The 26,298-nt window shown below is 37.5% G+C and overlaps 1 protein-coding gene across 1 annotated transcript in view; it reads right to left on the reverse strand.

Annotated features, from left to right (window-relative positions):
* ADK (adenosine kinase) overlaps window positions 1-26,298 on the reverse strand; it is a 263,888-nt gene that overhangs the window by 45,944 nt on the left and 191,646 nt on the right. Inside the window, exon 8 of the mRNA XM_042018632.1 lies at window positions 1,565-1,600. Within this exon, the coding sequence (XP_041874566.1) occupies window positions 1,565-1,600 (36 nt within the window). The remainder of the gene's footprint in view (window positions 1-1,564; window positions 1,601-26,298) is intronic.

Consider the following 26,298-nt stretch of genomic DNA (forward strand, 5'->3'; position numbering starts at 1 on the left):
AGGAGGAACTGTGCTAAAATCTCTAAGCAAGCACTAATGGAAAGGTTAATATGATGGTAGTTAGCAGACACCAGCAAAAGCAGTTTGTCACTAGAGCTGAATTTAAACCAGGCACATTCAAAGTCTTTAGCTCAAGGGGGCAATAAAAATATAGAATGGGTAGACTTAATACACTACTTCCTTTCCTTTTATTGTCTAGCTACCAGAGGGTACCAATAATTTCTTATGCTTCATATTTTGGAGGCATCTGTGAAATTCATTCGTTAGCATAAACTCAAAGTGTATTTTTATGCTTAACAATACAGATTATACAAACGAAAATTGACAGTGATAAAAAGTCTTGATTTCTACAAAGCAGCCATGTGAATTTGGGAAACATAAAATGAAATGGGACAGCCCACAGTTTTAATAGGTAAAACAGTGATGGCATTGATGTACCTGCTGGTGTATGGTTCTAAAGAAATCTAAATTGTAGAACAAAAGCTGTCAGTCTTTCCCTCTTTTTTTATATGCAACCAACCACACGCAGAAGTGGCACACTCTTAAAGTGATGTGGTTTGAATTGCGCGGCTTCTATTATTTATGCAAAATGGGTGTTGAACAGTCAAACTCCTCTCTATTCTTTTACACTGCAAACAAATCACTTACAGTGGGTCTTGTTCCAGTGAAAAAAACAACATGTAAAAGGATTTATGTGTGTGCAGTTCTGCAATTTAGATTTCAGTAAGATCACTTACTATCTGCAAAATTAGCACAAGCCTTGTCAGATTAATTATAGTATTTAAAACCTGCCTGTTTGAATTCAGTGTTAGAGACCAATAGCTGATGGCTCCCCAGATTAAGCTATCTGAATGTAGCCAATGGGAGGTACCAGTCAAATAAATACCTCGAGAAGATGAAATCAAAAGCTCTGAAAATCACTGTAAAATCAATAGTATTTACTCCGAGAAAGCAGAGGATCAGACATTTTTAGAGTTCAGATGGAAAACACCAACTTGAATATGTTTTGAAACACAATTTCCACAGTACCTTTTCTAAAAAGCAGCTGTTTGTAGAAGCATGGTTTACATTAACCAGTACCTAACAATTTTATATACAACCTTTCTAAAATCCATTTGCATAATGATAATCCGCATATGGCAGGGTTTAAGTTATTTAAGCGGTGTTATATTTCACTATTTAGTCTTGCTTCACCACTGCTTTAGCAGTGAATCCTTCTGGAGCGTAATGCAGCTAATGAGGTAGCTTTTTAACTGAACAAACTGACAGGTCCCATATCTGCAGAGGCAGCTTGAAACCGTGCCCAACCTCTCGGCTTCCCAAGAGGCTTTTCAAAATTCAATAAATAACATCTGTAGGCGATGTTGGGTGCAGACCTAGCAGAGTGCGTCATAACACTGAGCTGGCAGAACAAAGAAACCATGACGACTGCCAAGTTTCCATGGCAACCGCTGCGAGGCTTGGAGAGTATAATAGCACATCAATCATTGTCCAAAAGAACTTCATTATCAGCAAGAAAAAAACCTTTAGGATCTGTTTAGTGTGCAATTGTGGGTTAACTCACCTCAAAGCCTTGCTCTCTAGCAAAAGTGGCAGCTTCCTGAAATAATAAAAAAAGAACAGTTAATTATAAAGTGCTAGATAATGAAGAAATAACACATTCTGAAACTCATTCAGGCAGTTTTCCTTTTACACGATTATCTCAATATAGCCATATACAGTTGTTCAATTCTGATAGTAGCACCAAAAGCTTCCCCCTCTTCCCTCAAGCCCAACAACAGCACAATGTCAACACATTTCACAAGTTCAAATAAAGAAGGTACAGTATGTTTTTTCCAAGCGAGGAAAAGTTACTTCTGGAGATAGGACTTGAACTAGGAAACATCCTTCAGACATATTTTTAATTGAAATTGTATCATCTCTCCATTTACATATGGCACTTCACGGGATACATGTTACCAAGCCTTTTTAAAAAAATCATTTGTCATCCACAGTGCATTAAAAAAACAGGATCGCTAAATGTGTTCAGACCCTTGTGGTCTATAGAATCAGATGAACATTTAAAAATATTCTGATGTCTTAATCACTGCTTTAAGCAATTTAACTGTGTTCTTTTCCTGAAAGAACAGAGGAAACATCATGGTATCAGAATGTCCTCATGTCTTATTTATATTAATTGATGCAATTAAAATTTGTTTTGAAATAAAAGCAAGGGGATGGAAGACAATAGCAATGTTTTTCCCTTACTTATGTTCTATCTTAACATTGGAAATATTGCAGAAAACCCTCAAAGTCTTTATGTTTTAACTTGCATTCTTCCAGATTATCTTTGCCAAGTGATATTAATAGAGGGATAATCTTGAGCCAAAATGGTGAGTCGATCTAACTAAACAGAAAAAACTACTGTACCAAACCAGTCCAGTGTTGTGGAGAGGTTTTAGTGCTTCAGAAAATACACGGCTGTGGACCTACATGATCTGTCAATTTGGGGGCAATAGAAGAATTTGAAGTGGGTACAATTCATTATAACAACAGTAAGTTGAGGTTAATAAAATGTGATAAGCTGAAAAGCACAACTCCTCAGGCTGCTTTACTGCAGAAACATAAGGCTGACCGGGTTACCCTTAGCTGATGTTGACAGAGAAACTGAATCATGGTCCTGACAATTGGGTGCGGGCAAGGTTAGCCACTTTGACAATTTACTTACAATTGAATCCCTTCTTGTACATCACACAGTCAATGACATTTGCTAGCCTGGCTGTCAAGAAGGAGTGTAGGGTTCAAAGATATCATGCAGTGTTTTCCTAAACCAGCATGTGATTAACAAAGCCTATGCTCGTATGAAAAAAGGAGCCTGCAAGCTTCTACTCTGAAGTGATGCACTCACAATGAACTGCAACACAATCAAGAAAGCCTCAAATGGGACCGTGACACAGAAAAAAAAAATAAAGTACGAGAAATAAGGGAGTAATAAGTAAGGGGGAAAGAGAATAAGAAAATGGACTAAAAATTACTTCTTGTAGCCAAATACCTTCTTTAACCTCAGGTTTTCGGTCGTGCAATTGAAATTGGAAGTTATACTGATCCGTCCTAAGGGATTTCTTTAAAATCCCAATACAGCAGGACATTAACATCTGTGTTGAACTATTGTGTGGCCAGGAAACTGGACACCAGTACATGAAATAAAAACTGTTCCAGTGAAGTGGTGCTTTCTTGTGTGGGAGATGGAGAGAATTCATCTTAATTTTCTGTACTGGGGTACCCATGCATAGCACATGTGTTTTGGAAGACTTGGCCCTTCCACAGAAAAGGATAAATGATTGCACATTTGTTAAAAAGTATCTTGTCTTCAGATTCTCCTGTAAGAGCGTCATCTTTTAGCCTGGTCTGCTGCCCAGCTACATGAATAATGGCAGCCAGCATACAATCACAGATTTTCCTGCAGTTGACCTCTAATCTAAGGGTGTCTGAACACGCCAAAGAACAACAGCAATCTTAATTTTCTTCTATCAACTGAACCTCAGAATGACTCTTGAGCAGCTCATTTCAGTAAGGATTGTGCTTACAGTCTCCTAAAATCCAGCTTCTCTCAGAATTAGATCCCTTTAAAAATTAAGGCCCCTCCAGTAAAAAAAAACTAATGAAGCTCAAAACACACATTTGGATTGTGCAGTTTGGTGTTCGCAAAATGCTGAGAAATCTGAGGCAGGCTCTGATTGCCAGGGACAGTTCAAAGTAAATTAACCAGATAAAAGCGATGAGAACCTTTTAGTATCTATTCACAATAACAGTGAGAACAGGAAACAAGCAGAACCCATCTGTGCAGCCCTAGGGCACCTCATACTGAGCTTCACGTCTCTAATAAAGTAGTCAGGTTAAAATCTAAGTGGCTGTAACATGTGGAGACTGCTTGGGTTACAGCGGCCAGCCGGGGCGTTCCCTGATGCAGGTGATAATCAGTATGATAATCACTATATTTACAGGCTTTCCATTTTATATCTGACATTGAAAATCACGAAGAAGGAGGGATTAAGGAAATAAACAACCTACACAGAAGCTTTACTGCTCCCCAGAGAATGCAGCATTTTCATTCATGCGTGACATGCGACAACAGCAGAGCAAAACAGCGACAGAACAGAATTTTCTTAGGAGACTTCATTTCACATCAGGAGTTCTTTCAGTTTTGATAAACTTTACACATTATTCATTCATTACTCCAACTCAGCATCTTCAGAGCTGTTTTCTGTTACTGTCTACAGAACATTTCATAAAACCCTCTCCCCACCTTATCACTGTTTCATACTAAATATATTAAAAACTCACACTCCTTTTTCTATATAATCTAACTGTGACAGCAAATTTATTGTTGCGCCACCTAAAATAGAAACGAGATTTGTTTTTAGTTGTGAAATGTCATTTGGCTCATGCCTTTTGGGGGAAAAAAGTCCAAAGTACAGTCATGCTGAAAAAACCTGTATGCAATGTTACTTAATGGGAGTAACACAGTGTCACCAAAGTTAACACACACCCTCTCTTTGCACAATAGTGAGCAGTTTACACAGGAAAGCGACATTAATTAAGGAGATAACAATAAAAAAGACAACTTCCGTCAGTGCTGGCCTTTGTGTTATGTTAGAATTTGCTTGCTAGCTGAAAACTATTTCCATTCTTGCATGTATTTTACTGCTGTTGGAGTCCCAGCTGAAAACTATTTCCATCCTTGAATGTGTTTTATTGCTGTCTGAGCCCCAGCATTCAGTAAAAAGAACTGTTTATAATCTACACATGGGCTAATTTTAACAGGACTTGTTAAAATCCTGAGCCCTTTTATCAGCAGCAGTACAAACTATTTGTTTATAAGTAAACAGAAACATACCCTCTAAACACAGAATCCGTCAGCATCTGCAATCCTAGGAGTAACACATAATCCTATGTTAGCCCCCTGTGTTAGAATACTTTTATGATTAGAGTGTTAGGATGGCTCAACTTCAATAATTGCATGTTCAGTTTGCCATGAGACACAGAAGGCATGCCATATATTGAATATTCTTGACACATCCGAATGTTTTTTGTTGGTACAAGGTTTTATGATTACTTGATCAAATTACAGCCAAAATGGTAACAACATGCATAGTGGGTTAAAATTAATTCGTGTAGGCCAACATAAAACTCATGCAGTTGCACTGAACAGCATCTGAAACCATGTATTGCCAAAATTAGCTGACAAAGGCTGCTTCAAAAACACCAGCAACATTATTATCTACAATACACATTTTAACCTTTGTATCGAAAAAAAAGGAGCACTGAAAACTAAATTTGCATTTCATTGCCGAAATCAACATTATCTCATAAAGAAATGATAAAACAGCAGGACAGCAATGATACCCTTGCACACTGAATGCATTTCCCGTAATTACACAAAAAAGCAAATGCAGGGGACACTGAAGACAATCCCTCCCCTGCCATCCCTCTTGGTAGGGAAAACATCTCATAGAATAACCTCAACTCACATATTGCAGTATCACCCCCTGGATTTGATTTACTGTTTTTAATTGGGAGATTACTGACAGGTTTTGAGGGAGTTCCTACTTCATTAACTGTAAACTTCCTGACTTCCCAAAACACACCCTTTTCACATTTTCAGGAATACCATCCTCTTGTCTCTGCACAGCAAGTCTGTGATGCAGAGAGTTCAGCCTGGCCCACGAATCAATGCAATCTCAAGCCCACACACAGATCATGTGGAACTGCAGAGGAAGATCCTTACAGCCCAGTGCAGAGCAGAGTGCATAACAAAAAAAAAGAAATAAAAAACCAAACTTGTGTGGACTCACTCAATGAGAAACAGTAAATGAGCATGAGGACCATATACTTTGTGTTTGCATTTGATGGGACAATTCCTACTGGTAACAACCATGTTTGATTATAACTTGAATAGTGCTTCCAACGCTGTACCTTACAAGCCTTTCTAGACTGCTAAAATCTTCTAAAAATGACTCTTAAACATTTCCTTCCTATCCTACATTTCAGAAGTATGGATTGTTAGTTTTCTTCTATGTACACTGTTTCCCTGAACACACTGAATGGTATCATTATCTCGCCCTTTTTCTTCAGTATAATAGTTTATTACTATTCATCCCACTCCTGAGTTCATCTCCAATTCTGCTGTAACTTTGTGTTCTTTGTATCTTCCCTTGCTTTTCTACAGGTTGTACTGCTTGTGGCAACAAATTTTCTTTCACAAATCTCTAACATTAAACCCCTGTTGTCTAAATGAAATGGGTGACAACCGAAATAAACAAATAAGTATATCGGCAAGACTTTTGTATGAGTGATGCCCACTGATATCTACAACTTCATTCTGTAGAAGACTGACTCAAATAATCAAAGTTGGTTTAGATTGATAATCTCCTTTCTTAGACGTAATGCTGAAGATTTGTATTTCTGAAAAAGGCATTTTTATTCATGACTTCCTAAAGGGCAGTAGAATTGTAAAACAAAAATCAACACCAAACAAAACCCCCAAAAAATCATGTATTATTTGTCACTCTGCACTACAGAGACATGAGTCTTTATTGTAATATAATTACTTAGGCTTGTAGGTCACCCTAAGCAGGTGTATTTGTCCTTCTATCTGTCTGTCCCTTCTACCATCTTTCCCTGTCCCTAACAAGGAGCTTTCTTACACAATTCTGTGTTTTCAGAGCTGTATTCTGGTTTTATATATGTCATAGGTACTGAGAAGCTCTGATTTCAGTAGTATCTGTTGTGCCTGGTAACTCTTCAGTAGCCAAAAAAAACCCATATTCCTCTTTTGTTAAAATCTCCCCCCTTTTTTTCTTTGAAGATAAGTCATGAAGAATGAATTATCAAGATCACCATGTGCCCTCCTTTTGGTATTTCCTTCATTAAAAACTTGTCACAGTGCAGGAGATATGCTGGTTTTTAAGAAAGAGACCTAGTAAGCTGTGCCAAGCCAAATGTTCCACTCTTTCAGCTTCAGGCCAGTTTATGCTAAATATGACCCTGGAAATGAGGCTTAAGGCACAGAGAAGACAATGGATCTCCAACTGCTGCCTTTGAATTATAACAAAGATGTCATAAATACATTCACTAACTTCATGGCAGAGTTGGTGTGGTGTTCCATGAAATCCAGGTATTTAATGCAGCCTGTTAACATGCAGCAATAGGATCTGCCTTTATACCACGTTTTCCTGTATATGCTTCACAAAGCCAAACCAAGGTAAATCCGGCTTTACTCCCTGTCCCAATTTTAACAAAATAATAGATTAATGTATGTACACACACACACAGATATCATAGCGAATCCACAGTTCTTAACACGGTGAATTAACAGCATACAAGAACTACAACTAGGGGTGATGTCAAAGCTGTGGTAATGATAATCAGGACCTACCTAAGGAATTAGAGGTAGATTCTGCTAAAGACTCTGCTGATCAGTTGAAAACATGATTTCAACAAATGGCTGGTATTATTCTGCTATTTCAAATGAATGGATGGAAAGTCTACAGCACACAGTTCCAGCAGGATCACTAACTTTAGTGCCAACAGTACGTTTATTGTAGTTAGTGGTAAGATACACATGTTCATCTTCATTCAGCACTAAATAGCTATCAGTGGTTACTCAAAACACTGTAGATAGCTCTATCCAGCCTTTTATGTCAGTGTAGTCTGATTTAGACAGGCATTACTTTAAGGTCAACTATTACTACATTTCACTGTGTAAAGGCAATACAAGCTCATATGCCTTTATTAAAAAATGGCCACTTCTAAAGGCATTAAGGGCTCAAAGGCAAATGTAATTTCATGCTTTTCCTTTTTTTTTTTCTTTTTTTTCTTTTCCTCAGAGACAGTTGCTTTAATATGGGTCATACAAGAGTTTGAGAACAGAAGACAAAAGAACCACTCAGTGTATTTTCTGAAACAAATGGTGAAATTTCCGCTACAGCTGAGTAAGTTTGTGCTACACCTGGGGATGTGTTACATGGATGTAATGCTTCAATATTATTTATGTTTGACAACACATCTAATGATGTGACTAATCCTTGATTCAGTCAGTAGTGTAAGCCTGTTCATGTCTCAGAGAAGATCTATAGGAGTGGTCAGAGAATGGACAGACCCCACACACAGCTTGAGAATCAGCACTGAGAACCACAAGTATCTGCCCCTCACTGGTTACTACTGAAGAAAGCACAGCTGGCATCAATTGGATGAGGAGATTATCAGAAAGGAACACTGAGGTGTTTTTACCCCACTTTCCTTTTCTTAGGAGCAGTGCTAGATCCCCCAATTTTTTTTTTCCCTAAAGGATAGATAGCGAGAACTCGTATCATATCCTAAAATATTACTTCAGCTTGCTCCAGAAATACTAAAGATACTGGTAAATATATGTACACTGCCTTCACCCATAGCTGAAAATATAAAACAATAAGAATAATTTCAAGTTAATAATCAGAATAAGTGTAAATACCATATAGAGTTAAAGTTGTAGTGTTCAGAGGGGGTTCTGGCAGAGTACCAGAGGGTTTTGTCTGAAAAATCCTAGTGTGAAAAGAATTGAGAAAGAAACATATTTCCTGTCCTGCTTGGGTTCACCCTGGAGTGTCTGTATCACGTATAATTCATTAATATTCAAGGTATTTATTCTCCTATTTAGGTTATTACCAGAACTATAGTTCCTGCCAGAATCTTCTGTGGAAAGAATCACCCTGAGTCAGAGCTTAATGCCATTACAGGGTCTGCAACGGCTGCAGCAGGGATATGCCTCTGAGCCATTTTGAAATTTTATGATGGATAAAGTGCTGTTACTTACATCTCTATCTTACATCCTTACCTAAGGAACTGAACTACCTATGACTCTGTATGTGCGTCTCTCCTCACATATTGTAAGCATCAAATTAGTGAACAATACTTCTTTACACCACTTCCCCATACAAATATGTCTGTCTCCACCTTAATAATAAATACATCATCATCAGAAGTGGGGGAGAAGAAAAAAAAACACCCCATTCCTAAACAGCATTGAATCAGGAGAACATAATAAAAATGAAAACAAATGTCTTAAAATGAATAGGTAGAAGATAAGAAATTTATTTGCATATAAAAATAAAAGATGTGTGGGGTCTTTTGAAGTCTTTAATACTGTTCACGGAATGCTCTCAGTGCTAACTTTCTGGCTGGAGGGTGACAAACAGAAATAAAACATTGCATCACTTTCAATGAGGCCTTCTATGATTGTAACCACTCAAACTCGCCCGAAATTAGACAAGACATTCTCATCTAGCAATTTCAGATGAAGAGAATAATCAGATACTGTGCTGAAAGTGCTAGGATCCAGCAGGATTGTCCCTAGTCCTGGTAAAAGGTTAATGTATTTTTAGCAGTGAAATTGAGTTGTTTTATATACTTTGTTTAGTGTGATGTCATGCACAGCCATTTAGAATTATAACTGAGGCTGTGGCATTGGGAACTCTGTAAAAAGCAGTCATTGTGTCACACTCTTCATGTGCTGGGCTTGCTTTGCTTGCTAACTCTAGCAAGAAAATACAGTTGCTCACTGCCATCTTCAGCAATAACACTAACTTTTTAATCTTCAAATTACATATTTTACCCTTTCAATGAATTTCAAACCCAGCTGACTTTATGATTCTTACTGGAGTTTCTTGTGCTGTTTAATGCAAATTCAATGATGCATTTATCTGTGTTCAAGGTATGAATACTCAGATTAATTTTGTAAAAAAATTAAAGAGAGTAATTTTGTTTTCTGAAATTTTCAGTTTTAGCTAACTGTAGCTACTTTATGGAAGGAAAAACCTAGTTCTCAGTCTGGACCAGCAGACCACCAGTGGTCTCTCACAACATGGCCACTGCATGGAAAAACAACATTTCAATTTGACCACAGTTAGATCACTGTGGTCCTGAGTGAAGAACATAAGCTTTAATTCCAGATGTGACTAAGGCACTATTTATCATCTCGGACAAGTTGCTAATTTCTTGGATCAATTTCTTAAAAATCCATAAAAGTTAGAATTTAACTGCTTTTGACCATTAAGTGTTTATGGATGAGGGAGTTTGGGTATGTTTGTTCTTTTTCTATTAGAAGCCATCCTGAACTTGAGTTGGGCTCAAACAGAGACTGAAAGAACAGTTAAATAATGAAATTAAAGGGATATGATTCCAACAGATTTTAAAATGGTATTATAAAAGACATGCACTGGTTGAGTTTGGGAGGGGCCTCTGAACATCATCTAGTCCAACCCCACTCCTCAAGCAGGGTCAGCTAAAGCAGGCTGCCCAGAACCACTGGGTTTTGAATATTTCCAAGGATGGAGTCTCCACAGCCTTTCTGGAAAATCTGTTCCACCACTTGACCACCATCACATTTTTTTCTTATCATCTTCACCATAGTTTTTTCTTATGCTTCAGTGGAATTTCCCACAGTTGAATTTTTGCCTGTTGCCTCTTGTTGTGTCACCACCCACCACTGTAAAGAGCCCGTCTCTGTTTTATTTACTACCTCTTTTTAGTGTGGATTGGTAAGATCTCCCTGAGCCTCTGCTTCTTGAGGCTCTCAGCCTCACACAGCAGATGCTCCAACCCTCATCTCTGTGGCCCTTTGGTGGCATCACTCCACTAAGTCTATCTCCCTCTCATGATGGAAGCCCAGAACTGGACCCAACACTGCAGATGCATCTCATCAGGGCTGAGCAGAGGGGAGGGACCACTGCCTCCCCCTCTGCTGGCAGTGCTCTTCCTAATGCAGCCTATGATGCTGTGCTCTTCCTTCCTTATTGCACAGGCACATCACTGCCTCATATCCCTTTTTTTTTTTCTACTGAGATTCTGAGGTCCTCTCTTGCAAAGCTGCTTTCTACCCAACTGGTTCCCAGCCTGTCCTGGGACTAGCATTCCTTCTCAGGTAAGGGGATCTTCCATTTCCATTTGCTGAACTTCATGAGATTTCCACCAGGCCATTTCCTTCCTCTGTCAAGGTCTTTGAAATGTGATATTATACTTTGCATTAAGATAGTAGCTACTGACTGCAAGCACGGGATAAAATCCATGCTGGGGCTAGGATAGACAGGGAGACTTTATCAACAATTTATTGATATACACAGAAAAGTCACATAAATGTTAGAATGGAAAAGAAACAGCTAAAGAAACCAAACAATGAACCACAGCCACCTAGCAGGGTAAGGATAGTCACAAAGCACAAATAAATCACAAGCTGCTCTGACAAATAAGCAGGATCTCTCAGAGACTTGGAAAAACCCTCCCTCCAGCTTCCACTGGCCAAAGGACTGCTAGCCACTGCTGTACAGCACACCAAAAGTGAAGGAAACACGTAAGTCCATTAAAGGGTTCATGGTTATAATATGCTTGGCAACAGACATTCAAATTATCCATAACCAATTGCTTCATGCATTCAAATCACTCTCATTTCATTATAATTGCTTTTTCCTTTAAAATTTAGCTTAGATAAAAAGATCATGACTATACTATTGGTTGGTTTTGTTATTATGCTTTCAAACATGAAAGCAATTCTTCATGAAGAAGTGGGGTTCAGAATTCCTATGACAGAAATGAAACTACAAGCATACTCAGCATTCCATTTTACCATTTTACTTATAAGACGCTACACTCATGAAAAAAAAGAGAAAACAATAAAAAGTAAGAGGTTAAAAAAAATAGGTGTATGAATATGCACTAATTCCTATAAGAAAATAGATTGAAATTAGATATTGTAATTATGGCAAATTACATTCCTGCATCAAAGATCAGTAATCTTTCACCTAATACATAACAGCATAATTATGACAACAACATATCTGTCGAAAGTGCATAGTTTAGCAATGCATTATTCCATGGATAACTGTACACAGATCCCTTTCTTTCAATGGGATCATTTGCCCTAATGTGCACCGGATATGCAGCAGTAATACTGATATGCTGAATTCACAGTGGTTTTGCCTGTCAGGTATTTGCCTTCCCTGTTAAATCAACTTTATGTACACACACATATATATGCAGACACACATGACTTTCACAAATGCATATATAGGTCATGACAAAACAAATGTGATCTCCCTCTCTGAAACCTTCAGTGTTTCAGCTTTCTGTATGCACCCATTTTCCAAGCCCTTCCTTGTTGTATCAGTGGTTTTCACAAGAACTTTTATTCACTAGACCTCCAGCTAGGGAAAACCAAGATGACTGCAATGGAATCCCAGCCACTAAAATATAACAATTTATTGGCACCTTCAAGTTTTCTGAGCATTTGGAGGTTATGAAGACCTACAGCTATAATTTAAGATATACTGGTTATAGCACCATTCATGTTAAATAGTACTGACAGATCTTTTTGTTACTATGAAGTTATTTTACCTTGTTAATATAGTTGCAATGACTTATTATCTGTTCCCCCTTCAAAATATCATTTGACATATTCACTAGTTATAAAATATTAAATTATAAATACGTTTTTGCTTTCAGCATAATGACTGAAGTTGTACAATTTGCTATGTACTACTGTTCTTCAGTTCATAAACTCACATAGATAACTTTTAAAGCCAAGCTGAAAAATAAGATTCGGACTCAGCCCACACAGAAGAGAATTGAAAGATTTGGTCAACACTTGAATAAAAGAAAATTCTGAGCCTCAACTGTGCTCTTTTTACAAGAGCAGTTCTTTAAATCTCTGCTAAGCAAGGACACTCTCCTTGTGGCACCAGCTGTATATTCTAAAGGATCATAAAAATCTATCATAGTTTTCAATCAAAAAGTTTTATAAACTTGGTACAGAAGATACAAAAAAATTACCATTTCTGATTCCACCATATGTGCACACTCCACAAACTTCCAGACTCAAAGAAAAATTTTTTAATCCTCAGCTATACTTCAGAACAGTTACCATTTAACCTCTAATTCTATGACTTTTAAATGCTACATTTATTTTAGGCTTTGTCGCACAACTATTTTTTAATTACTGAGATAACAGATTGACATTATATTTTAGTATACCTTTCTATATTTGTTAGCCATTACTATATGCATAGTATATGTAAGCATATTGCAAATGAACCTGAAATTGCACCTGATATATTTCTTATTTTATACATGACAAGTAGAATACTACAAATAATTCTGGAGCTGAAATCAGTAGTCATAGTAATAGTAACAGTAACTCAGTTTTGGACAGGTTATTTTTAGCCAAGTACTTGCTCAAGCCCTTCACTACAGATTTCTCACACCTCCTGAGTGTTTCGAAGTATAAATAATCTATTTTTTCCCTCTGCCTCTAGCATTACTTTTGTGTTTAAATATAACAGAAGTTATTTCAATCTATTTAGTTTGCCTCACACTTTCCAACACAAAGAATTCCTGTGATTTCTTCCATGATGCTGTGTCTCTTCCATTTTATGCAAAATTTGAAAAGAGCTCTAGGGTCAGCTCAGTGTTGTTCTTTTGTTCAGACTGCATTCTGATTTGGACTCTAGAAATTCACTTTTTTCTCTTACACTAGTAATAATTTTTTTGGCCAAATACTGGTAACAAGCGAATGGGAACATTCTAAAACAGTAGGGCTATACTCTCAGAGCAGAAGCAGTGGCAATAACAGCACACCAGATGCTGCATTGGAAGTTTTTTTTTTTAAAAGACAGTTATTTATGGATTTAGGGAAATGGAAAAAAAAATAGGATGGGGCCTCTGAAAAGTGGCACAAATTTCTAGAATCTCCTTGGTTTGAGGTTTATTTTTTTTCTAAAGAGCTACAAGGAATGTAGTGCTCACATAATATACTAAAACCTAACTATGTTATAAATAAGTCAGAACAGATATTCAGCACTAGCAAACGTATACTACAACTTTCTAATTCCTCCCTCTTGTCAGATTTTTATATCATGCGTGCTCCTCTTTCAGTCAGGCTAATCAGCGCTTCTGAACTGTGTTTCAAGAAGCCACATATGATATCTACCATGCCATGTTTTGAAAATCACCATGCTCTAAAAGGCATTTTGATCTCAGTTTTAGACCATGAAAACGAACAGTTTATTTGGAGCCTGGCTGGCTTATATGGCAAGCAGTGAACAGTTTGCAGAGGATGCTGTGCTAAAAGTGTCACTTTTAAAAAATAATATTGAAGTAGTTCTTTACAAACATGGCACTTGTCCAAAGCACATATGGAACATAAATATAACCATAAAATTTTATGCACCAGATTTGACCAAGGTCTTGAGTGCTAATTTATATTTTCTCCATTTTGCTGGAAGACTAGCTGCATTTGATAAAGCTACTTCATAAGGACTCTGTTCTCCTAACATTTACACATCACACATCTGGACTTGGAAAAGGATTCTGAATAAAAGAGCCAACTAATGCAGATCTTGTTTATGTTATGTGCAATTACTCTTGTGTCATGAATCTCCCTGGGATATCAGAATGTGCTGAAGACACCCAAACAATATGTACTTCAAATAAAAGTGCAAAAGCCTGAGTGTTTCTGTCCCTATCAATGATCTTGGTACACATTATCATGTAAGAAAATTAATGGTATTTTTATTTTCTAACAATATTGCATTTCATTTTTATTAATTATTTGTATGTAATTAGAGCTGCCCTCAGCATCTGAAGATTTCTGTTTGGATTGTTTTTCTCTCACAACTCGCTCACTGCAGCCAAGGGAACTAAGTGATGGCAGTTGCAACACTCAATTCAGTTACATAAACACATCTTCCTTGCCAGATTCCCCTGCGGTGTTCCCATTTCATGAAGTCAAGTCTGTAGCATTTAGTAATGTACTGTACCAGCAAGTTTCTTTTCTTGTCACAAAAGATTAGGTCCTCTGCTCCTGGCAGCAGAGCAGCATGTGTGTGAGCATCACACACATGGAATCCACCCCACACCAGGTGGCTGCACCAGCAAGAGAACAGAGAAGAAATATAACACTTGGCTAGCTACAGAACAAGAATTAGATGTCAGATTTTAGCAGGAGAAACACAGCTTTCACCCAGAAAATAAGGCAGATTTATTCCTAAGCCTGTTGCAGCGTCAACAACAATGAGTGTAAGTTATACCTTCAACCATACAGCAGATGCATGTGCTTCAGTCTGTACTAGTGTATTTGCCAGTAATGATAAATAATGCTCTGGCCAGACTATCATCGTTAGATGTAAACAGAGTTACACTTTTTAACATCACAGCTGGAACAAACACACTTCTGACCATGAAAGCAGTATGTGGTAAAAGAGGTGACATAGACAGAGCGACCTAATCTATCACACAGCCTATCAGCTGTGGGGACAAGGGTATTTCTGGACAAAGTTTCCCCCCATCCCTGCCCATTAGCAGCTATGGGTGGTCATAGTCCATTGACTTGCCAGAGCTTACCTTCTCCATGGATAGGTCACTGCTGAAAGCTATCTGGTAAATTAGATAGGGACTAGTGGCTGTATGTCTCTGCAAGAATCAGGCACAATACAAGTCTCTGGGCATGTTTATAGCTGGCAGTGGAGCATCACGGAGGTCTCAGAACTACCTGAGCTGGTAATTCATGCAGAGTCACACAGCTGAAGGTACTCTTGAAGCACCAGCAAATTGAATCATCTAGTTTTGCATGTTGACTGTCCTGGGTCAGTTCATTGGTTGAAGAATACACCTATGCACTTCAAGGATTATTTGTAAATTCCACTTGCTGCCTACATAAACATGAAAATGCTGAGGGTTTTTTTCTGAGAAAGAAATACAGGAGAACGGAAAGAATCCAAATACAAATTGAAGCAGCTGGAATTACTTATTAATGGTTAAGAATTACAATAAAATGAAAGACGCTTTTTTGGGATCTTTTTACACAATTTTCAGTCAATATTGAAGCTGTGTAAAAAAGTTTCCTTCTTTCTAATTTAAGTCTCATTTTTGTTTGGGGGCCTCTGATCAGATCAAAGAGTCTAAACAACAGCACTGTTCCAGAAAGCTGGAATCTGAACAACCTGGTCTACATGTCCAGTTCAAGGACTTAGGGGGGTTGGATCAAACTTCTTAGCTGAAGTAATTTCCTCACTCTTCCCTACAACTCCTACAGATAAATGTAATACCTAACAGCACCATGTCCACTTCTCTAACCAGCAAAGTGAGATTCCTTCTTTGTAAGAAGAATTCTGACACTACACAATGCGAGGAAGGCAAGATCAACCATTACATGAATGTAGATCAATTTTACTTTCACAGTTTTACATGGAATTGCTAAAGGCTGGCTCCAAGTGTTCACGTTTGCTCAGTAGTTCATGTGCCATGCTTCTCTTTAGCTAAACAAGAAAAAACTACTCCTGTTCTAGGATCAGATTGTCCACAAGTGAACACAATACAAATCTCAGTTAAAGCTGTTGTGCTTAAAATGATGCACTATCTCAGTTCAGATTAATGCTTCTGTGCAGACAAGTCTTTATTAAAGGAGAATGACTGAAATGGTGGATTAAGTCTGCAATTCTGCAAACTGCTTTTCTTCAAGTATCCATATTCATAATTATTATAAGAATTCAGGTTAGCTCACATTGCCTACACATGAGAAACCATAGCTATAAAAAGGTGTGGTCTACTTTTGTGGTAAGAGTTTTCACCTTTTACTTGCTCACGAGTCATATAGAGGTAATCCACCACTGCCCCAGTGGTTAATGCTGACTTGGGAAATCTAGTACCAGGCTTCTCAATTCTACTGGTTAGTGAGCTGCATGCCAAGGTATAGAAGCTACTGCCTAAATTCTTAATAAATTTGCCATTTCTAAAGGAAAAGAAGCAGCAGGTAAAAATCACACCACTTTCTGTGACGCTATTTTATGTAATACTAACAACCTGTAAATAGCCAAAGGATAGTCTTACTTATGAGTTAACACTTAAAACCAGAGAAAGTGTCTTCCTGAATACCACATTATTTTCTTGAAATATTGCAGGCAAGTACCAATATTCCACAGAAGACTACAGGTTAAGTATATACTAGTGGAATCTCTTCTGATAGGAGCCTGTGAAGCTTTTCTTGCAGCTTAGTGACAAAGGATTTACAGTACCAGGGATGCTAACAACCCAAGAACCATTTGCAACATAAAACGTTCTGTAAATCAGTGTGCTGCTGTTTGTTTAGAAAAGCGTGTGGTGCTCTCAACTTCTACTTTCAGTACTTGTGCAGAAAACAATCACAGTTCAGGTGGCATTTGGGTATTTTGTATTTCAAAACTAGCAAAGAAGTCTGGTGGCATGGTCATTGCTATGGTAACTATACTTTTGTAGTGAACATTGAAGTAAATAGGTACATAAAACATGTATAAGTTGTCACTATATAAGTTACTGTTGCCCTGGGGCTGCAATAATTTCCTTCCTTTAAAATCGTTAAATCTAGCCATAAATACTTGGTATCTCTCAATGTCCTATTATTTCAATAAGATGACAAGGCTCCTCGTACATAATATAGTGCAAACACACAAGCACATCAATTTATCAAAATAGGAACTTTTTGAAGAAGTAATTTATTGGCCTGTAAGTAGCAAAGTATGAACAGGCTTCTGGCCTGAATAAAGAAAACCACTTCCAGGTTTGCACTCAGGCAAGACTGAACTGTTGCAGGTTTAAAGTGCTAAGGCAATTTCTACATCACTGGGAAATACAGAACCATTTTCAGGAAGAGAGCTCCACTGGATCTTCTCAAGTCTTCCCCTTATCCTTTATTTCCTCCTCTCCTCAAATAATCCACCAATGGCTGAGATGTGGAGTTAAAAAAGGACAGGCTGGACTCTGCCTCCCTCAGCAAATAGAAGCATTGTACAAGAAAAGGTTTTGGTCCCCTTTTGTGCTCTGCTCTTCAACATAAAGAATGTTTGACCTAAAGAGGTCCTCCTTTTGTCCCAGCAGAGCAATATAACACCATTGTTATGTCTTTCATACACAAACTTGCTTTGGAACAGTGAAGTGCAAGCTTAACACGTAGCTTAACACAAGCTTCTCATACATAGTGACAATGAACTGATACTCAGAGAAAGGAAACACAGTTGTCTTCCAATTTAGAGCAGGACTCTAATTCTGCTGAGCAAGGGACCGGTCTACCCATGGCACAGAATGATGGCAGGCACTGATAGGTCAAGTGGATCCCTTGGGATCATTTCCTTGGCTTAGATTACATGTATGGCTTGGAAGTCTTATGCTTCTGAAACAAAGGGAATAGTGTTCTATGACAGCTGCATTACATCATCATATCAAATGGATTAGGATGGCCATGGAGACTGGAAGACCTACACAGTTATCAATGATGACGGAAGTACAGCTGAATACATCTTTTACAGAACATATACCAAAATATGCCCAGTGACTGGACAAACATCAACAGACACCCTTTTAAACTAGAGAATCTCACTGCTGCAAGAAAAAAAGAGAAAAGCTACTAATTTTATGTATGATGAGAAACCATCCACTTTAATGTATCATTGATGTTCTGGTCATCTCTCTAATGCCAATATTAAGTTCTGTTTTTCACTTAAAGCACTCTTTCACTTTTCACTGTTTGCTATGACATATACTGTATCCAAACCTTACATGCTTCGAATACACTTTCTGAGTGTACAAGAACTTTATTTATGAATCCTTTGACAACTAGGTCCTTTACCAAAGATACTCATTGGCTGTATCCCAGAGGGGTTCCCAAATGTCAGAAGTAATTATCATTTGAAATTTGACATTCGGGCTATATTTGAAGATGGAAATTTACAAAAACTATTCACGGTTATTTTACCTAATTATATGTAGAGGGACAACAGCAGTGCAGGTAGCTCTAACATGGGATCACTAAAATGGTAGTTACCTATCAGTCCTTACCTCATGATTTTATAGACTGCAACAATTTAGCTGAGAAAGAAGCTCAAGGACAGTTGTTTGGTTTCATACTTTTAGATGGAACATCTCTAATTAATTACAACCCTAATCAAAAGAAATCATGTGGCCACATCCTCCTTTCTTTAAAATATCCCCCATGTCTCTGCTGCCTTAGCTACACTGTACAAAGAGAACCTGAGACAGAAGCTACAAGTCCAAAAAGGGACAACAGGGAGCAAAATCTCCATCTTCCTCCAGCAGTAAATTCCTAGATCAGCTCAGGCTGTAATGTGCAACTTCACATTAATATAGCTGCAAAGCACCTCCTCAAAGGCTTCATTCACCAGTAGTGCTCTCACATCATTGTGCTGTTCTGTAGAGAAGGTACACAAGTATAGGTTAACAGACTGGTGCACTGTGGCCGTTTGTCTTATGCTCTGTTACATTTGGAAACCTGCTCTTATGAGTCAACACCAATAAAAAACAATTTAAGGTTGGTACTAATTGAGAAGAATAAAATTTTTGCATTGATATGTAGTCCTTAGTCTTTTATTTGGAGTCCATGTACGATGCTTTTAAAAAGCCACAATGATGATGATGATGATAACAACAATACTATTAATAATAATAATTACAATAACAATAATCCAGGATGAACTGATAACTTCAGTATTAAGAACTGCAAGTATGCTGTAAGAATTTTGAAATCCACAGCTTGAATATAAACTCAGAAAACCCAGGGTTAGGCTGATAATGAAAAAAATTCAACTACATTAAGATAAAAGATAGACAAGCAAGTTACTCATACATTAACTCCTGCTTGCCTTGAAATATGAAATGAATGAAAATATATGAAAAAAGTCCAATGTTCTGAAAACATAATTCCCAGCTAATTTACTTCTCCAAACACCAAAATAGTTAGTAATAACAATAGTTATTCTGTAGTTTTACTACAGGATACCCTATCATTAGTATTCAACAGTAGGACTGAGACACCTCCCTGACACACAGCTCCTTCATGGTGCTCTTGTGCTGACAGGACCAAGTTAACAAAGAGCCACCTATTTCTCACAAATCTTGCATCACACAATCCCTGCCATCACATTAAAAACTAATGTGGAAATGCAGGGAAGCCCAATCTCCTTTCTCTTTGCTCCCTTGCGTAAGAGTTAGGCATAATTCAGTTAATGTATTCTTAGCTCACAAGCTTTCACTCTGTTCTGCTAGAATTCAACAGTTGTTTTAAAACATGGGGACTACTACTAAAAGTTGCTGGAAGTATTCATGCAAAAAGCTGAAAAGATTGACAGTGAATTTTTTTTCTTATATAGCAAAGACTAATTTGTATTTTACGCTGTTTCAGCAGTCTTTAACTGTTTTCTTCAAAATCACTGGCTCAGTGGCACCATATGGAGCATGTTGAACTTAAGGTACCAAGAATGTGTCCAAGATATATCTCACTCCAGTGTGTTAAAACATTCCACCCTGCAGCTGTCATTATAGGAATATAATTCATACCCTAAAGTTTAAAGAAAAACAGTGTAGCTTACTATGCTTACAAAAATACAAGATTCTTTTGGTTCCAAGTAACAGTCAGTAAATGGAAAACAGTTAATCTTAAATACTGCTGTCTTAAATATTTGAAATTTTAACTGATCATGAACTGCTTTAATCCTGCATGACATTTAAGACTGAAAGCAAACAAAAAAAAACACATCGAAAAGAATTCCTAAAAAAACCATAGTGAAGGGACCTGTATATCTAGCCTTAGCACAGACCATAATTACTTCTTTTCTTTTCCATTCACTGCATTTCTTTTAAAAATTGATATATGAGATGATGGAGAAAAAACCTCAGCTACATTTTGTAATGGCACTGAACAAGTGCATCATCACTGCTATGACATTTCACATCTCTCTGGTCATTACTTCTCCAGTCTTTTGTTTGTTATCTCTGTTTAAAATGTAAGTTTCCCAGGACAAGACATGCCTCTCTGTTTTGCACAGTGTCTAGAACTCCAAACACTACCTATAAAGTTAATTGCTGTAATAATAAGGATAGGAGATAGGCAAGAAAAAAAGAACACATGATGATAGTCAGTTTGCAAGATAGTAATGCAAGATGCCTTAGCAAAGGATCCACGAACCCCATTTTTACATGCCAACCCATCATCTGGTCTGTATATTATATGTTTCAGATTTTAGAGAATGTAAAGATTTTATTGATACAATTTTTCATGGGCCTTTCTCTGCAAAGTCAGGAAGTTGTATGAGGCTCAGGGGAAAATGTTTTAGAAATCTTCTAAGGTTATCTCCTGATGGCTTACTGATAAATGGCAAACTCCTTTGTAAGGCTTAATATCCTGGACGCCTTCACAGGCAGGCAATAAGTTGTGTGTGCCATGCTGGCAAGCTGGGCATCTCCCCTGGATGACACTGTCAATCTTCCATTTGCAGTCAGCCACGGATCAAGGGCACTGATGCAGGCCTGAGCACTGCATGCCTTATGGCTCTAGCCAGTATAATAGGAAGGAGACATTTCATATTTGCAGAGCTTATTGGGAGCAGGAACACGGAAAAGGTTTTCACAGGTTGGTTTATTACAGCAAGATGGGTACTTGGGGTAGTTCAGAGAACAGAAGTTGGCTCTTGGGAGACAGCAGTAACTCAGTACTCACCAATAAGACTACCAAAGACCTTGTTATACTTTCCTCATAGCTGAGACAGGCAACATAAGATCCACACAAGTGTTTGAAAATGTGGAACTGAAATAGGAAAACACTGCAGAGTTGTACAAAATTTGCACCCCAGGCTGTGGCTGGGTATGATGTGCTTGATTCCAGAAAAATGAATTGCAAGAAATATACAAGAAAAAAGAAGAAGTTAAGGAAATGTTATGAAAAGGTAAGCATTGCAACTCACTCTGATGTTGATTTAAATTAGTAACAGGGTTTGGTTAGCTTAGCAGAGACAAAATTAGTCACATTTCAAATAGTTTTCAGGATGAATTGGGTATATTTCAAATCTCCTTTTGTGAATTTTATCTACATGAAGAATAATTTTTCTAACTCAAAATCCTGAACAAGGATTTATTGCAGAAGATCTTATTAAAAATGAAGAAGAAGTAGCACTGAAAACATTTTTCAATTCTAATTTTAAAAAATCATTTGGAACCTTTCTACATATTATATAAGTTACCCAATTCTCTCCATCCACCTAACACTCAAAATCATTATAATATCATTGAATGTACAAGCTTCTAAAATAAGAAAATTAGGGGGTTTGCTTTGTGTTTCATTACATGAGACACTGTTCTAAAAGTTGTTATCTTGAACAACATCCACAAGACAGAATGTCTGTATAGCTTACTCCTGAATTAAGCATTTTCCTGGTCTCATAACATTGCTCAGTAATCTATTACCTACTCTCTTCTCACTAAATCTACGCAAATGCCCTCCAAAGTAACTAACTTCTGTTAATTTATGTTGCAATATTTTACACAGTGCATTTTGCCAAGTCAAGGAACAATAAAGAGAAACTGTTGTTAAAGAATAGCAGAGGTGAAGCATGGTTAAAAAGTGGTAATTGACATTTAAGTTCCTAAAACACCCAACTCCAATGGAAGAGGTACAAAATGAATTGGTATGGCTTGACCAAAGTCTGTTACAATAAAGACCCTCCCCTAAAATACTCGGTATCTTTACCATAAATGAAAAGGTAACTTTGGGACAAGTTATGTTGTTACTTCCTTGCAAACTTAAAAATTATCCCAAGAATGCCGAAGATGATGTTAGCACACTTAACACTGATCTTGATTTTAGCTTGTTCTACCTCAAATATATACATGCACCAGTCATCCTGGGACACAGAGTTCTTGTTTGAAGTATCAAAGAAACTCATTGCAAGTAGTGTTAATATGGACTCCTGAAACTTAGGGTTTTCATGGGGTCTACATAATGGGTCCACCTCCCACCATTCTACACTTCAGTATGCTCCTAAGTGTGTCCACCCACTCCCTCAGGTAACGCTTCCTCAGAGACAGGTTACAACTGGCAGCATAAGGCTATTTACTTCTTCAGTTCTTTTCATGAGTTTAGATTCTAGAAGAAAGGAATTTGGTTCCAGATGATGAGTGTTCTTTTTTGAGCAGTGAGATTCAGTAGTTTGACTCATTACTGTAATTCACATATACCAAGATGCAGCTCCATCCAAATCTGGCATTTACTTTGATGTTCAAATCAAATGCATAGTGTTTGGCAACTATATATGCAGAATTTAAATTGACTGATCCATTTATCTGGAACTGGTATGTATCCAAGACCACTCACAGATGTATCTCTCCTGCTCTAGTAGAATTTCCAACAAGGGGAAAAAGACATGTTAATCATAGCTGCTCCAAAATAACACATATAGCAAAATATTGTGTGTTAAGACCATCTGACTGCCCATCCACACTTCAAAAAAAGTTAAGAAAAACTGGATAAACTGATGGTAAAGGATAGCTGCAATTCCATGAAATTTCAGGTATTTTTCCAGTTGCAGGGAAAGAGAGATTTTTCCTTACAGAGAAATCAGGACTGCCCCAACAACACATTTTATGGCTACAGCCCCATTTCTCATGAAAATTCCAGTTCTTTTTTTATTTAAAAAAGTGTGTTGCACAACCTGGAGAGGTCAACAATCTGACAGACAAGATAAACATGCCCTGGTCTCTCAGAGGAATTCCAGACCAGAAACACACTTTATTAAAAGAGATCCTAAAGAGAACCTAATTCTGTGAGGCCGCTTACCTGCCAGGGATCAAAAATACTGTCCATAGCTTGGTCTCTCAGATTTTCAAAAATAGAATCCTTCAGAAGGACAGCCACAGACAAAGAGAAGCAACTGGAATGTGTACCACTTTGCCATTGCCTTCACATGAGTTTCTCCAGTGCTAAAGGTTTTTGTTTATTCAAAGCCCAGCCCAGCTGTGGCCTAGCTCAAAGGCTGGGACCAGAAGCAGATGTTGATGGCCAGTTCCTTTGTAAGGGTGGAGAGGAAGTCCTTCTCCTTAGCTGTGGGTGGAGAAAGAAACTTTCTACTTGTGAAATTACAGCCTTCAAATAACATGAAGTGAATATGATGGGTGATGATGGACACAACTGTTCGTAGGATTTAAAGTTCAGAGGAGGGGCTCCCCTCTACACAGCTAGAGATGTAACCAACAAATAGACAGGTTTATGCATTTCAAAATATCTGTTGTCCCAGTCATTAGACTGCTACAATTCTGTCCTTTAGAGGGAAGCTCCTGCACCTGGTAACCACTTCAGCATGGAAAGCAAACTGACTCGTGGATGCTTGTTTCCCTAATGTGATTGCATATGTTGCTGGTTTTGACACAGAATATGAGGAGTCCAAGAAGGGCCCAAGGACTTAATGAGCAACACTTTGACAATGTTACTTATCACATATGGATTAGCATTAGTTTTACTAAAGTACAGGTTTAATGGATCATTTCTCTGGAGAACTAAAAAAAAAATCAAATGTAATGACTAGGAGGGATAAGTTCTGTGAACTTAGAACAAAAACTTAGAGAGCAAAGCAATTTCTCCACATTGCTTCCCTGGGAGGTCAGTACTTAAACAAATGGTATTTTAAGTCATAATATGACCACTAAACCTGAAAACATAGCTTAAGGAGACACTTTGATGTGGCTGCGGAGTTATCACCCAAAGGCTGTTATAAATGGGGTGGCTTAAGTTTATAAATAAGGCAAGGTTTTAGAGATCAATTAATGCCTTTGGGAAAACCATGGATGCTTTTATCTAGCTTTCAAATAATTTAGGTATGCTGCAATCATATTTTTTTTCTACTTCTTTTACAAGCTTATTTCCTTCTTTGAGGAAAACCCTGAAAAAAATTTAAAAATTAGCAAAATATTTTTGCAACCCTTACATATAGTTATGCCCCACTGCATATGTTTCATAGTACAGTGCATGATTAGCTTTCCATTTAATGTCATTTTCTTAACTCTACATTTTAATTCAAAAATAAAATACAGGTTTTATTCCACAATAGTTTAGCCTAAGTCCCTTCTAAATACCCTCAATGTGTATGTCAGTGCACGAAGGCATTAATTTACTTATACATAGCAACTTTTCAATACTCTTAAGGAAACATCAGTGGATTAAATTTATTCTTATAAAAATGTACAGTAGGAATCCTGGTAACAGAAGATTATATAGCTAATTGGAAAGAAGAAAGGGTTCAAATGCCTATTTTTGCTCTTTGTTGAAGAAAGCCAGAAAAATGAAACTAGCTAATAGATTTATAATGAGATGTGAAATTCTCTTGAGGGAATAAAAATATTATATGAGCTATATAAACAGAGTGAAGGAAGGTGTTGACAGAGAAAGATAACATGAGAAAAAGAACAAGGCTGAAACTGCAGTTTTGAAAAACTAGTGCTATGTAATAGTACAGAAAAATAGGTTAACATAATAAAGATATTGCCAATTCTATTCCAAAATCCCCAAACCATGTTTTCAAGATTTTGAACATCACCATGGACTTACTACTGTCTCCATTACTATCCTTCCCTTTTCTCCCCTTTCAAGAACCCTTTGTTCAGACTCAAATTTATAAGCACAGGAAGCATCAATACACACTTTTCAGGTAAAACCTGTCTCTTTTTTATAAAAACCTCTGTCCAAGAACAGTCACAGCTAATATACAACTTATCCATGCACAATAACATTTAAGTCAGTCAATGACTGTGTTTCTTTGCTGAATTGCCTGGGAGACCTTAACAGATTGGCTGCTTATATCTGATGAAACAGAGAGGTTATCAGGCTTTCTCTTCCAAAGTCGTTTGTACCACCATGCATTACCCTCTCATCTAATCAGATCTAGCGATTGTGTTGCTTGAGAAAGCTGGACCAGCTCAGTGATTAACAGCAGTCTGATCCACAGAACTCACTCTTGCTATGGATGTAAAATCGCTAAATCTGAGTAAAGGGAGCAGATGACATCATGTGATAAGGGCAGGTGAGAGAGGTCTGCATCAGCTCACACTTAGATGCTATCCATGGGGATAACATGGCACTGCAGCCTTACAATCCACTGTAAGGACTTTCTGTGACAGGGGGAGAATACCCAGCATGTGTTGGCGTAAGAGGCTTTAGCAGAACCTAACAATACACTGAATCAGAAACTGGCTACATCTGCCCCAAACAGGGCTTGAAATGTGGAGGCACTGAATTAACCTTAGCTGGATTGGGAAACAAAGCTTTACTGTAACATATTTTTCACCTACATTGTTATCTGCAAATATCTCTGTGAAATTTAAAAGTTCTGAATTTACACTGATTTAATGAAGTTTTTGTGAACATTTCTGCCTCTATTCTTCTTGTTTGTAACAACTGTGTAACTCAATTTTATTAATACTCTT

This window comes from Corvus kubaryi, unplaced genomic scaffold (assembly GCF_017639235.1).
Source record: "Corvus kubaryi isolate FWS band 111438036 unplaced genomic scaffold, C.kubaryi_AGA036_p1.0 138, whole genome shotgun sequence".
Classification (NCBI taxonomy): Eukaryota; Metazoa; Chordata; class Aves; order Passeriformes; family Corvidae; genus Corvus; species Corvus kubaryi.